This window comes from Hyperolius riggenbachi, chromosome 3, assembly GCF_040937935.1.
Source record: "Hyperolius riggenbachi isolate aHypRig1 chromosome 3, aHypRig1.pri, whole genome shotgun sequence".
In the NCBI taxonomy this organism is placed as follows: Eukaryota; Metazoa; Chordata; class Amphibia; order Anura; family Hyperoliidae; genus Hyperolius; species Hyperolius riggenbachi.
This window is the reverse complement of record NC_090648.1, coordinates 503,170,913-503,185,688: the sequence shown is the minus strand read 5'-3', so window position 1 is coordinate 503,185,688 and position 14,776 is coordinate 503,170,913. Positions and strand designations below refer to the sequence as shown.

Sequence of the window (14,776 nt, the reverse complement as noted above, 5' to 3'; positions counted from 1 at the left end):
ACTTTACAATTAATTTACAGTGAAACGCTGCCCCATTACGATTATTTGGCACCTATGGGGGGGCCCATCCAAATATTCGCAGGGGGGCCCAGTGATTTTTAGTTACGCCCCTGTCCGTACAGGTTCTCTTTAAGACAGAAATGCACCGGCAGGGAGGTTAATGGAAAAAGTTTATTCATGTACAGTAGACAACGCTTTTCACGGGTCTTGGCCCACTTCCTCAGGCCAATACAAGTGCCTGTAGAACTTATGGTCACGAATGTGACTCACAAAAACCCATAGGTGTTTTTAGTCACGAGGGCCTTTAGTCCTCACAACTAATCCAGGAGAGCGACCGACCAGCATTGGCGGCGCTACACTGGGGCACGCTGGGACAATGCCTCCCTGGGAATCACTGTGCCCCTACTGAGTGGCCCGCTGCTTGGTAAACAGCTATTTCCAGGTTCCAGCAGCGTACAGTCACCAGGACAGGGTCTGGTCCAAAAAAATGTCCATGTCAGCATGAGTCTATGTAGGCATTAAGTCAGCCAAGGGTCTTATCTATTTTCCATAAATACCTCACAATCCTCGCAACGTCCCTTGTAATCAATGACCTGGATGACACTTATTTTTGCTATAAAAAAAAAAAAAAAATCTCTCTTCCCCCTTCTGGTTGCATATTCTAACATTGTCATTCAACAGGAATAGAGTATGAAGAAGGCTTACAAGTTGAAAGCTTACTGTATTTCTTTAAGGCCTCTTTCACATTGGGACATTGCGTTTGATGCGACGTTAAAGTCGCACAACGTGCCCCTAACGCAGCGCATGTAGGTTATGAAGTTGGACGTTATTTTGCACTGCGTTGTGTCAACATTACTGAGCATGTGCAACACACAACGCAGAAAATGTATTGCTAAATGCACAGCATGCAGCACTTTCTAAATATTGCTACACGTTACACACAACACAACTTGTGCACTGTGAATGTCGTACAGACTTTGCATTGCTGTGCGTTAGTCTGCGTTATAAAATTTTCTAACGTGCGACTTTAACGTCCCACTGTGAAAGAGGCCTTAACTACTTTCGCCTCCTGGACGTACTAGCTACGTCCAAGAGGCCGCGTGCACGTGTGCATGCTCCCGCGGCCGATCACACGCACGCTCCCGGCCCGCACTTCGTTAGCCAGGCAATCAGTGAATCGGGCTATGGTGCCCGATCACTGATTCCTCTCCTCCGCAGAAAAAGCGACTGCTTCTCTCGGAAGCTTTGCTTTTTCTGGCTCTAGCATCCCCATGTGTCCCACCTAAGTGTACATGTTACGCTTAGAGTGACGTCATGTAAACAAACTCATGGCTGCCACCTTGTGGCCAAAAAGTAAAACTACAACTAAATGTAAAAAAAATAAAAATCAACAAATATATACAGAAAAAATTACTGTTTACATCCCACCCTCCCAAAAATACCCAAATAAAATGTTTGATATAAAAAAAAAAAAAAAAAACCTAAATATTTACCTAAGGGTCTAAACTTTTTAAATATCAATGTAAAGATGAAATATTACTTTCTTTTTATTTTAAACTTGTAAATAGTGATGGATGCAAAACAGAAAAAATACACCTTTATTTCCAAATAAAATATTGTCGCCATACATTGTGATAGGGACATAATTTAAATGGTGTAATAACCGGGACAAATGGGAAAATACAATACGTGAGTTTTAATTATGGAGGCATGTATTATTTTAAAACTATGATGGCTGAAAACTAAGAAATAATGAATTTTTTCCGCTTTTTTTTTTTTTATTCTTCCTGTTAAAATGCATTTACAGTAAAGTAGCTCTTAACAAAATGTACCCCTCAAAGAAAGCCTAATTGGTGGTGGAAAAAACAAGATATAGATCAGTTCATTGTGATAAGTAGTGATAAAGTTATAGGCTAATGAATGGGAGGTGAACATTGCTCGGATGCATAAAGTGAAAACGACTGAAGGCTGAAGAGGTTAAATTAGCCAATAAACTAGACCTTGTATTTTACAGAAGGGAAGTTTTGAATCATAACTGCTGACTTTAGCCTTAATTTTATCAACTGAGTTAAAGCGGACCTGAACTCAGAACTTCCTCTCTGCTCTAAAAAGATACGCAACAGCATAATAACCTTTAAAGGGACTCTGAGCAGTGCAGAAACTATGGAAAAATGCATATCAATTTTGAAGCTCTTTTTCTCCTCTTTCCAACGACACATAAACCGCCATCGTACGCCTTTTAGTTTTCAATATTTTTGATCGAAATTGCGGCGGTGGTTTATATATTGTTGGAAAGAGGAGAAAGAGAGCTTCAAAATGATATGCATATTTCCATAGTTTCTGCACTGCTCGGAGTCCCTTTAAAGGTTATTATGCTGTTGCGTATCTTTTTAGAGCAGAGAGGAAGTCCTGAGTTCAGGTCCGCTTTAACTCAGTTGATAAAATTAAGGCTAACTAGTTCAGCAGTTCTTTTTCTAGTTCTTTTTAAAGAAAAAACATTTGTTAGTAATAGCTGATACAAATTCTAAACTAAATCTGCACTGTTTCTACTTCCTGATTCATGGCAGCAGACATAGAGTTAACATCCAGTGCTTTCAAATAGACAAATAACATTTATATTGCGCTTTTCTCCTTGCGGACTCAAAGCGCCAGAGCAGAGCAGCAGCCACTAGGGCGCGCTCTATTGGCAGTAGCAGTGTAAGGGAGACTTGCCAAAGGTCTCCTACTGAATTAGTGCTGGCTTACTGAACAGGCAGAGCCGAGATTCAAACCCAGGTCTCCTGTGTCAGAGGCAGAACCCTTAACCATTACACCATCAGCCAACTGCTTTCAAATGAGCTTATCTGCCTTCTCTGCCATGGCAGTCAGGTGACACAGGGGATAGATCAAATTACAGCTTGTGATTAGACACAGATGAGGGCATGGGCGTCCGCGGGGGTTTGAAGTCATGCGATGTGGGTGTGGTCGCAGGTGGAGCCAAATTTACATGAACAGGACATCAGACTAGGGCTAAAAAATATAACTAAAGCTCGCCTTATCTAAACATCGATTTTGATCACCCAGATAAGCCCCACCAACTAGCTATAGTGTCCACTTTGTGCCCCTCCAAAATTTTGTAGCTGGAGCCGCCACTGCTGACCAGTATCTGCACCAACAGACCCTGGACACCGAGCGGGGATGGTTATATTACCGCAGGCTCAGGAGGTGCAAGTTCTGCAACCCACCCTTGTGAGTACAATACTTATACACATGTGCTTACATCATTTTGTTTAATAATACTGCACCATTTGGCTCCTGGTCTCTCTCATTCACAGAGACGTGGAGGTTACAAACTAACGAGTCACCATCAAGGATCAAAACTTCTTCTACAATCAGGCTAATGATCATCATAGGAGAAGCTCACAGGGTTGGGCAACTACACAGAGCAAAATTTAAAAGCGTGATCAGCACAAATTTTGCATAAGCGCCATTTCACATCGTAATTCGCAGTTATGACGTGAACTCGTCATGCGAAAATTCGGGAAAAATCGTAATTAATTTCACATGTAAACATAGTCAGGAATTGTAATTTCCCAATTTCGAGTAAATTTTGCGTAAGTTCGTGCTGACTTTAGTGCTTAATAGCAAAGCAAATTTTTTTTTAAAAACTGTAGTTTTTGAGAAACTCTATTTTAAAAATTCAAAGAAAAAAAGGGTTTTAAACTGTAATTTTCTTGAGTAAAAAAAAAAAAAATTCCTTTGCCTTTTTTAAAATCTATTTTCTCAAAAACGCTACAAGGTATTTTTGTAAAAAAAATGATTCCTACTATTCCTCTTAACATACGTAGCAATTTTGGTGACGATAGCAGGTGTGTGGGGCTTTGCTATTAACAGCTTAAAGAGAACCCGAGGTGTGTTTAAAGAATATTATCTGCATACAGAGGCTGGATCTGCCTATACAGCCCAGCCTCTGTTGCTATTCCAAACCCCACTAAGGTCCCCCTGCACTCTGCAATCCCTCATAAATCACAGCCGTGCTGTGAGGCTGTGTTTACATCTGTAGTATCAGTCTCAGCTGCTCCCCCGCCTCCTGCATAGCTCCGGTCCCTGCCCCCGTCCCTTCCCTCCAATCAACAGGGAGGGAAGGGATGCAGGCGGGGACTGGAGTTCTGCAGGAGGCGGGGAGAGCAGCAGACTGACACTATAGAGATAAACACAGCCAGCTCTGACAAGCTGTTTGTCAGCAGCATGGCTGTGATTTATGAGGGATTGCAGAGTGCAGGGGGACCTTAGGGGGGTTTGGGATAGCAACAGAGGCTGGGCTGTATAGGCAGATCCAGCCTCTGTATGCAGATAATATTCTTCAAACCCACCTCGGGTTCTCTTTAAGGCTGCTTTCACAGTGGGACGTTACAGTCCCACGTTACAGTAGCCTGTAACGCAGCCCAACTCACAGTAATGAAAAATCAATGGGCTGTTCACAGTGCCCACGTTGCGTTACAGTGTAACGCTACACGTTGAATGGAAGTGCAGCATGCTGTGCGTTGTGCCGGGCTTTAGCTGCGTTAGACTGTTTGCACATGCTCAGTGACTAGCCACATGGCTAGTTAATATTCACTGCACTGTGGTGACCTAACCTGGACTCCTAGTGTTGTCCGGATCATGAATGAATCGTTCATTTGATCTGGATCTTTTTTGTGAGTCGAATCATCCGGATCATCACAATGAACAATTCGGTTCACAGTGGATGTCTGTCTGGAAGAAACAAGAATATACAGAATGTACAGTGCAGGGAAGTCATTTCCTGCTAGTCATTTCACCCAGTCTGCTTTCCTAGTAAAATGATTCAAATGATTCGGTTCAAAGATCCGAATGTTTTCAATGATCCGATTCGAATCATCCGAATCCTTGAAAAGATCCGGACTTCCCATCACTATCCTGGAGCAGCTGTTCTCAGTATAGATAGAACGAAAACAGCGCACCAAGAGCTGCATAACGCTCAATCTGACGTCCAACTTCGACACCACCATGCGTTGTGTTAGGGGCACGTTATGCGACCATAACGTCCCCTAAAACGCAACGTCTTGGTGTGAAAGAGGCCTAAGTCATCACAAAAGGACGCAAATATGATGTGAAATTACGAATGAATTACACAAAATCTATTGAATGTCCAAATCGTAATTACATATGGCTGTAACTGCAAAAATGTACACAAAATGTTGCCCACATGCAATTCACTTTTTCACCTGAGATTTCTCCTAGGAGGAGCAGTAAGGTATTGTACTATATTAGCCAATAAATGGTATAATCCTGATTTAAAATTCTTGCTTTTACTGAAGGCTAACTTAAAGGGACTCCAAGCACCTCTCATGGGCATGCCTTTAAAGACACTCCCTGAAAAAAAGATTTATATAAAGATGCTGTCCAGCCTCCCTGCTCACCGTACACTTGTTTGGCAGTTGGACGGAGCAACTGCCATTCACTAAGTGCATTTTGAAAATAAAGAAATCCCTTTGAACCCCCGATGAGGGGATGGGCTACTCAAAAACCTGTCTGTTCTGTCAGATTTCTACTACCTACTGTAAGTGACAGCAACATAGGAGAAAAGTAACTTATGGCTCATTTTACTCTGGAAGAAATGTACTTAATTGTATATGTTTACATATACTTTACATTTTGAGATTTTCGAGACAGAGGCCTTTTAAATAGGAGAGTAGAAGACTATGTCTAGCAGTTAATTATATGGCAGTTTGGCCTGTTCCTCACACTGTCCACTGGCAGCAACCGCCGGTGACACCTTGTCACTGGGGTGAGCGGTTTTCGTTAGAGATTATTGCTCACACAGAGCACTAATTATAAGCTCTCATTAATCAACACGCTATTTGCATTTGTGCTTAGACTGTAAGGTGATCAGGGCGAGCGCATTCCTTCCTGGTGCCCGGAATAATAGCTGATTAATTAATTGCTCCGCTTTATACTTCGTAAACAAAAAAGTTAGACTCTTTCATTGCGAAACACCTTATATCCCATACCCTTGAAACGAATGTGAGATTAACAAAAAAAAAACGATACTCCGACAACCACTTGTGTGGCGACTGCTGAGGTGTAACAATCGGGCTGGAGATATGGGCCGTCCGAGGCCATCGTCTGGCCGGGGAGAATTTCAGTTTGTGTACTGGGGATAGTTGTATTCCAATGACAGTGAAGGAGCTTCTCTGGTGGTGAAAATGAGATCATAAATTACCGTATTTTTGGCATATAAGACGCACTTTTTCTCTCCCAACTATGGGGAGAAAAAGTCACCGTGTCTTATATTTCAAATACAGGGAATCCCCAACGATATGAATCATTCCCATCCGCCGCAATGTCGGAGTCTCCCTGTATTGTCCCCATGTCTCCCACGGGCCCCCTCTGAGGTCTCCTCTGCTCCCTCATGTATGATTATAAGCAGTGGCAGCACGGTTCACATAGTCCATAGCCTCCAACGGCTATCAGAGACCTCTCCTCACCTTCACTGTTCCCCTAGTGCTGGCTTCTGCTGATGATGCGATCAGCAAAAGCCGGCACTAGAGGAACAGTGAGGAAGAGGAGAGGTCTCCAATTGCAGCAGAGCCAATGGATGAGGTGAGCTGAGCTGCCGCTGCTTATAATTATACACGAGGGAGAGGAGGAGGACACACAAGGGGGAGTGGGGGACAGAGGGACACACATGAGGGACAGAAGGACACACATGGGGGACAGAAGGACACACAAGGAGACAAAAGCGCACACATGGGGACAGAAGGGGACACATAGGGGACAGAAGAAGACACAGGAAGACACATGGGAGATACAGGAAGACACAATTTTTGGAGGAGAACATCTACAAATCACTCCTGGATCATGGACATACCAGGTTTAGTATATTTATATATTTTTTGTTTTTGCCCGCTAAACCTAAGTGCGTCTTACAGTCTGGAGCGTCTTATATGCTGAAAAATATGGTAGTTCTTGTTGGTGACTAGTGGTTGGGCCCAGCAATGTAAGGACCATCATTTTTAGGACTGCATGGTCTTTTTTTCTATTTTCTACCATGTTTTCTCCTAGGACAGGGCTGAACAACTCCAAGTCATCGAGGGCCGAGGTCCTCACACATTTTTGGCACACCTCAAATTGGTGGGACTGAATCAGTAGCACAGCCTTTCTCAACCTTTGTACCCTGGAGGAATTCTGCAAATAACTTTTGGATCTCCAGGAACCCCTGCAAAAAAATGTTTGATCTCAAGGAACTCCTTGCATTTATTTGCAGGAAGCATGGTCTTTAAAAGTAGGTGTGGCTGTTTATTTCACTACCCCCTATTACACTGCTACTAATTATACTGTCTCCTTATCCTAGTGTTTTTAATTAATGTGCTCATTATTAGTCTGACCCCCAATTTAGTGCTTCAATTTACAGTACCACCTATTATAATGTGCTCTATTATACTTCCTCCACGATGGGGGAAATTGTCAAGAAACCCCTGCAGAGTCCTCAAGGAACCCTGGTTGAGAAAGCCCGATTGAGCAGAACAAATGTCTCCATTTCTCAGTCATCCCAAACACTGGCATGGCTATGGCCTTAGAGGACTGGGGTTGGACAGTCCTGCCCTAGGGGATATTTTCACACATTATCAAAAAAATGCCTTTAAAGCATACCTGACGTGAGAAAGATATGGAGGCTGACATTTATTTCCTTTTGAATAAGACTCCTTGCCTGGCTGTCCTGCTGATCCTCTGCCTGAATATTTTTAGCCATAGACCCTGAACAAGCATGGGGATCAGGTGCTCTGACTGAAATCTGGCTTGAATAGCCGAATGCTTGTTTCAGGTGTGTGATTCATATACTACTGCAGCCAGAAAGATCTGCAGGACTGCCAGGCAACTGGTATTGGTGGTAGCTTTAAAGGGAACCTCCTCAGGTTCTCTTTAAAGAGACCCAGAAACCAATTAAAAGACTGTTTGTTACTTACACAGGGCTACCTCCAGCCCCATAAGCATGGATGCGTCCCTCGTCGTCTTAACGCGTGCCTCCCGTGGTCCGTCCCTGAACCGGCGTGTAGCCGCAACGAAACCCCAAGTAGACGTCTCAGTTGGGCTCGGTCTGACTGAGTGACGTCAGCTAGGGTCAACTGCGCTTGTGCAGAAGGTCTGCGCATGCACAGGAGGCCCCCTGCTGACGTAACACATCCGCTTACCGGAGCAGATTGTGGCTTAACGGAGGACCGCAGGAGGATGGCGAGGGACGCATCCGTGCTTCTTGGGCTGGAGGAAACCCCGGAAAAGTAAAAATTTTTTACTCATCTCTGGGTCACTTTGAAGCCACCAGGAAGCATGAAAATACTAAGAATAATTAAGGTGGTAATTTTTTACCTACATTTTATCCTTTTTTTTTTTTATTACAGATTGCTGGAAATTTTAAAACAAATGAAAAATGATCTCCTAGGAGAAAAAATAAATTTAATAACCACTTCAGCCTTCAGTCGTTTTTCACCTTATGCATCCGAGGAACTTCCACCTCCCATTCATTCGCCAATAACTTTATCACTACTTATCACAATGAATTGATCTATATCTTGTTTTTTCCACCACCAATTAGGCTTTGTTTGGGTGGTACATTATGCTAAGAATTATTTTTTTGTAAAAGCATTTTAACAGGCATATTAATAAAAAAAATTGAAAAAAAATAATTATTTCTCAGTTTTCGGCCATTATAGCTTTAAAATAATACCTGCTACCATAAATAAAACCCACACATTTTTTTTTGCCCATTTGTCCCAGTTATTACGCCATTTAAATTATGTCCCTATCACAATGTATGGCGTCAATATTTTATTTGGAAATAAAGGTGCATTTTTTCAGTTTTGCGTCCATCACTATTTAAAAGCTTATAATTCAAAAACGATTAGTAATGTACCCTTTTGATATGCATATTTAAAAGTACAGACCCTTAGGTAACTATTTATTTTTAAATTGTAATTTTTTTTAAAAAATTTTTTTTAGTTAAAAAATGTATTTGGGTATTTTTGGGGCGTGGGAGGTAAACAGTTAATTTTAAATGTAATTTATTGTGTTAGCTGTGAAAACAAATGCATGTGCATGTAGTTTTACTATTTGGCCACAGTGATTTTTTTGTTTTTTGATCCTGTGAGCGAGTAAGCTCGGTTACAAGAACTACAAGGACGACGTGATTTTTTTTTTTCCAGAAAGACTGCGGCCTCTGAAAAGAAGCCGTTGGTTTTTCTACCAGGGACTTAGATCAATGAATGGGAACAATGTCCCCATTCATTGATCTCCAGGCTACCGGGGGGGGGGCTTTTGGCATGCGCACGACCGCGTGCGGGAGTGTGCAGACGCGCGCAGCAGCCTTTTGGACGTGAAAGTCATGGTTAAGAACCCATGGTGTATACTCATTTAGCTTTTTCTGCTGCATTTTCTCACAGGAGATAATTTTACACCTTTAATAAAATGCTTTTTAGGACCCCAGCAAAAAAAAAAAAAAAAAAAAAAAAAAAGAGAAAATTACAACTGGTAATTTTCAACAACTGGCAAACGTTCCAACAACTGGCAAACGTTCCAACAACTGGCAAACGTTCCAACAACTGGCAAACGTTCCAAAACGTTCCAACAACTGGCAAACGTTCCAACAACTGGCAAACGTTCCAACAACTGGCAAATGTTCTAACAACTGGCAAATGTTCTAACAACTGGCAAATGTTCTAACAACTGGCAAACGTTCCAAATGTTCCAACAACTGGCAAACGTTCCAACAACTGGCAAATGTTCCAACAACTGGCAAATGTTCCAACAACTGGCAAATGTTCCAACAACTGGCAAATGCTCCAACAACAGGCAAATGTTCCAACAACAGGCAAATGTTCCAACAACAGGCAAATGTTCCAACAACAGGCAAATGTTTCATTGAAAAGTTTCAGTTGAAAAATTACTATTTAGAGGAGATTAAAAAAAAAATCTATCTCCTTGAAAAAACTCAGGAGTAAAGTTACCGTAATTGCAGAAAGGCACAAATGCCAACATATATGAGAAATTAGAAAGTGCAGGGTAAGTTAGAGTTAGGCCCCATTTACCACTGATGCGAGTGAAACCGAAGGCGATTGAGTGTTCCAGACAATCTGAGCATTCGTATGGAATATATAGGTGAGCCGTGTCCACGGCAGCACTATGTTTGTCGATGGATGAACCCATGCGGTGTCCCAAAAATTGCTGGGGTCCAAAACAATGCATTAGGTGGAAAAAGCCCAAAAGTTTTCACTGCGATGTCAGTTGCACTTAGTGCTCAGATAACTTATGGAGACCCCCAAGGATTCTATGCAGTGGAGCCAAAAGGAATAAAAAACTTCTTTACTGTCCTAAAAATATTTATACAGAAATGTTTATTTTTCTTTTATTTCTGATTTCTTCAGTTCATCCTTTCTTCCTCTTTATTAATTTAATCACTGGACTGTCTCGTGTATATTTAACGACTTCCCACCACAGGTTATTTCCCCTTAAAAATCATAGTGATTTTCACATATCACGCTCCTCACATTGATTCACCAATAACTTTATCGCTACTTATCACAGCTAAAGGATCTATGTATTTTTTTTTCTTCACAAATTAGGCTTTCTTTGGGTGGTACTTTTTTTTTTTTTGCTAAAAACTATTCTATTTCCTATGCATTTTAAAAGAAATAAGAAAAAAAATGAAAAAAAGTTATTCTTTCTAATTTTATTTTAGCCATTTTAGTTTAAAAACAAAACGTGCTACTATAGATAAAACCCACACATTTTATTTGTCCATTTGTCCCAGTTAATACAATGTTTAAATTATTTCCCTAGTACAATGTATGTTGACAATATTTGATCTGGAAATAAAAGGTATACTTTTTTCCGTTTTGCATTTCTGCAAGAACAGCAATAATATACCTTCATGACATACAGATTAAAAAGAAGCCCTAAGGTAACTTTTTATGATTTTTTGTAGAAGGGTTTTATTTTTTTAGTTATTTTATTATGTATGGGGTAGGAAGTGAAAGGGCTAATAACTAATGGAGTATTATTTTTTTTAAAAAAATTTTGATGTATTTCACAGGTCTTTTTACTTTTTGACCACTAGATGTCCCAACACTATTCTGTGTACGGAACTACTACTGTATATTCTGGTGTATAAGACTACTTTTTAACCCTTAAAAATCTTCTGAAAAGTCAGGGGTCGTCTTATACGCCAGGTGTCATTGATGCCGGGTGATACGCCCTGTCCTGTTACCGCCTCTCAGATCTCGCTGCTGAGGACTGCAGTGAAGCGGTGCAGGCGCACATGTGTGAGTTCCTATCCTGTTACCATCTCTCAGATCTCGCTGCTGAGGACTGTAGTGAAGCGGCGCAGGCGCACATGTGTGAGATCTGAGAGGCAGAGGAGGAGGTAAATAGGATACAAGGGCGGGCCAGAAGGGTGAAAGAGGCGTGTTTTATGGGCACAGAGTGAGCTATTCTTCCATACCGCTCTGATAAACAGGGAGAGCTGACCAATCCACTTAGGGAGAGTTGACCAATCAAACCAGTCAATTGCCTATATACTGGGTACCACATACAGTACAGCACCAGTATCTGTTCATACATAGCACCAGTAGATGATGGTTTTTTTAACCACTGAGGCATTACAATTATTTAGCTCCCCACGCAGTCCCGCCAGCAGATCGAGGGAGAGAGGCGGAAAGAATTTGATGGTGACAGAAACCCACAGGTAACTCTGCCTCGTGACGTGTTGTCTCCTTCAGGTGGGAAACACAACTAAACTGAGGAGGCTGGATTGGGAGGTTATATAGCAGTGATGGCTAACCTTGGCACTCCAGCTGTGGTGTAACTACAAGTCCTATGAGGCATTGCAATACTCTGACAGCTCTAAGCATAACTTGGGGAGGCAGATGCATGATGGGATTTGTAGTTTTGTCACAGTTGGAGTGCCAAGGTTAGCCATCACTGTTATATAGGGACCAATTAATTTAATTGTGATGTGTTTTCTTTGGGGGCGGAGCAGGCTTCCTCTCTAGTATACAGCCTTCCTGGAGGATGAGATGTTAAATATCTCTTCTTTTCTGTTTTATCTCAGAGATTATCTCATTGGCCAATTCATGTAAGTCAAGTAAAACTGCGGTGTGCGGGCAGCACACAGTGAGTTTACTGTTACCAACATTAAAGGGGAACTTCAGCCTAAACAAACATACTGTCATCAAGTTACATTAGTTATGTTAATTAGAATAGATAAGTAATGTAATCTCTTACCCCTCCTGTTTTAAAAGAACAGGCAAATGTTTGTGATTCATGGGGGCTGCCATCTTTGTCATGGGGGCAGCCATCTTTTTGGTTGAAAGGAGGTAACAGGGAGCATGAGACACAGTTCCAACTGTCCTGTGTTCTGAGCACCCCTCCCAGCTGCACACGCTAGGCTTCAAATGTCAAATTCAAAATGTAAAAAAAAATAAAAAAAAATATTGCACCAGAACAGTAGAATGAGAACAACAAAATCAGAAATCCCATCATGCTTTGCACAGCATCAGGGGAAAAAAGCCCGGGCAGTTTTCTTCTGTGCAGCTAAAAATGAGGCTTGTATAAGAGAAAAAAAGTTCTGATGCTGTGAAACTGTAAAAGAAACACAAAGCCTTTTCAGTGCTGCTGAGTCGATTTTTAGTCCAGAGCTTCACTTTAACCTGCTGGGCGGTCTGGACGAGCTCAGCTCGTCCAGTACCGCCGGAGCCTGCCGCTCAGGCCCTGCTGGGCCGATTTGGCTGAAATAAAAAGCAGCACACGCAGCCGGCACTTTGCCAGCCGCGTGTGCTGCCTGATCGCCGCCGCTCTGCGGCGATCCGCCGCGAGCAGCGGCGAAAGAGGGTCCCCCCAGCCGCCTGAGCCCAGCGTAGCCGGAACAAAAAGTTCCGGCCAGCGCTAAGGGCTGGATCGGAGGCGGCTGACGTCAGGACGTCGGCTGACGTCGATGACGTCACTCCGCTGGTCGCTATGTAAGCTCATTGCGGCCTTCCTTGTTTATTCTGGGCGCCGGAGGCGATCGGAAGAACGCCTCCGGAGCGCCCTCTAGTGGGCTTTCATGCAGCCAACTTTCAGTTGGCTGCATGAAATAGTTTTTTTTTTATTAAAAAAAAACCCTCCCGCAGCCTGCCTGGCGATCTTAATAGAACGCCAGGCAGGTTAAGGGAGTAAGTGTGTGTAACGCTATTACCCCAAACCGCGTTACCTGGGTAAGGCGTGACGAAACACGTTACAATAGCAACCCACTCATTACCAGGGGTTGCGGTAATGGTGTAACGCCCGCCACTCCCCTGGCATTGGTACCAGTACAATTGTTCCATGTACATGACAGTTTTACTGGACCTATGTGAATGAGGCCCTTATGGCCCCTATTCAATTAAATTAGTCCCATTTCTTCCACAAAACAACTTTAAAAAAAAAAAAACAAGGCAGTGGAAAAGTTCAGATTTACTTGCCTGAGGCTTCCGCCACAGGCTTGAAGCTTTGCGTTTCCATGTGGCAAGGGAAATCCCACTGCACACGTTACAGACACTCTAGTGCTTCCTCAGCCACCCGAGACCTCTGGGGTTAAAAAGTTGGCAAAGTCACCAGGAGTGCGTCTTTCCATCCACGTGTCCGTCGCTCCGTCTCATTCCGCTCGTGATTTTCCAGTCCACACCGTGTTAAGCAAACTGAAGGTTTGGAACAAAAATAAATTAAATTTCAGATGTGTCCAGGGAATATCAGCCTGGAGAGGAGCCGTGTGGAGCTGCTGGAATCGCTAGAACTGAACGCAGATTAACCGCACGGGAGACTCCACTGGAGCAGATAATAGGCTGTGAGCTTTGTTCCCACCGCACTTTTTTTAAAGCAGGACCTTTTTGCTGTGCAAGTCATGTCTGCGGCTGATAATCCAACGAACAACCGTCTACGTCACCAACCACAAAATATCGCTGTAAGAAGCTATCAGATTCTTGAAAGGTATATCGCGCATGTGTCAGTGTGCTGGCGGTGAGTGGGGAGCAGGGGGAGCCGAATGATGTCTTTCCCTGCTGCAGGGCCAGAGCTACCATAGGAAAAAATGGGCAAATGCCCTAGGGCCCCAGAGCCTGTAGGGGCCCCCAAGTTGTCCCTCCCCCATCTTAATTGTTGCTCCCAAGGGACTCTGCAGAGTCTGTTAAGTTGGGAGGTGATTGGGGGAGGGTCAGCAGCCAGCTCAGGGGCCCAGGGGGGAAATTTGGCTGCAACAAAAGGCCTCTAATGACGCTTTTTGGTTCGGGGGGTGTCTGTTGGGGGGCCCCCAGGCTAATTTTACCCTAGGGCCCAATTGTTACTTGAACCGACCCTGCCCTGCTGCCGCTAAACTCCCCCGGCTGTGTTAAATACTATTCCCCCTCCCGAGTCATCGCAACTCAGAGGGAAGTGTAATTCGGGGTCCAATAACGTTGCTGCTATAGGGCGTCTAGTTTCACTGCCCGGCGCTGAGCACTGAAGCCACCTGCTTTGGGTATATCTCCCATTTACTGTAAAGAACCTGTTTTAGTTGGAGACTATATACAGAGTTCTCCTTTAGTGGTACATCTTACTTGGTAGGAAAGGTCAGAGACGGCTTTATCTGCTCACATGTACACACAGCGCGGCTCTGGGACTAGCAAAATATGAACAAACTCGCCCCGATGCCAAAACGCATGGATTCCAGGAATTGAGGGCACTAGTCACCGGAAGCTCCCACTTTGGTTTGGAGATTTCATGGTTGCGC

General features: G+C 43.2%; 1 protein-coding gene across 5 annotated transcripts in view; it reads right to left on the bottom strand.

Moving 5' to 3' along the window:
* MTERF2 (mitochondrial transcription termination factor 2) overlaps positions 1–14,776 on the bottom strand; it is a 194,757-nt gene that overhangs the window by 99,701 nt on the left and 80,280 nt on the right. Inside the window, exon 4 of one of the 5 annotated variants that reach the window (XM_068278329.1) lies at positions 13,580–13,709. The exons of the other annotated variants lie outside the window; for them this stretch is intronic. Coding sequence (XP_068134430.1) covers positions 13,667–13,709 — 43 coding nt within the window. The 3' untranslated portion in view covers positions 13,580–13,666. Of the gene's footprint in view, positions 1–13,579; positions 13,710–14,776 lie in introns of those variants that run through there. 5 annotated transcript variants of the gene reach the window in all.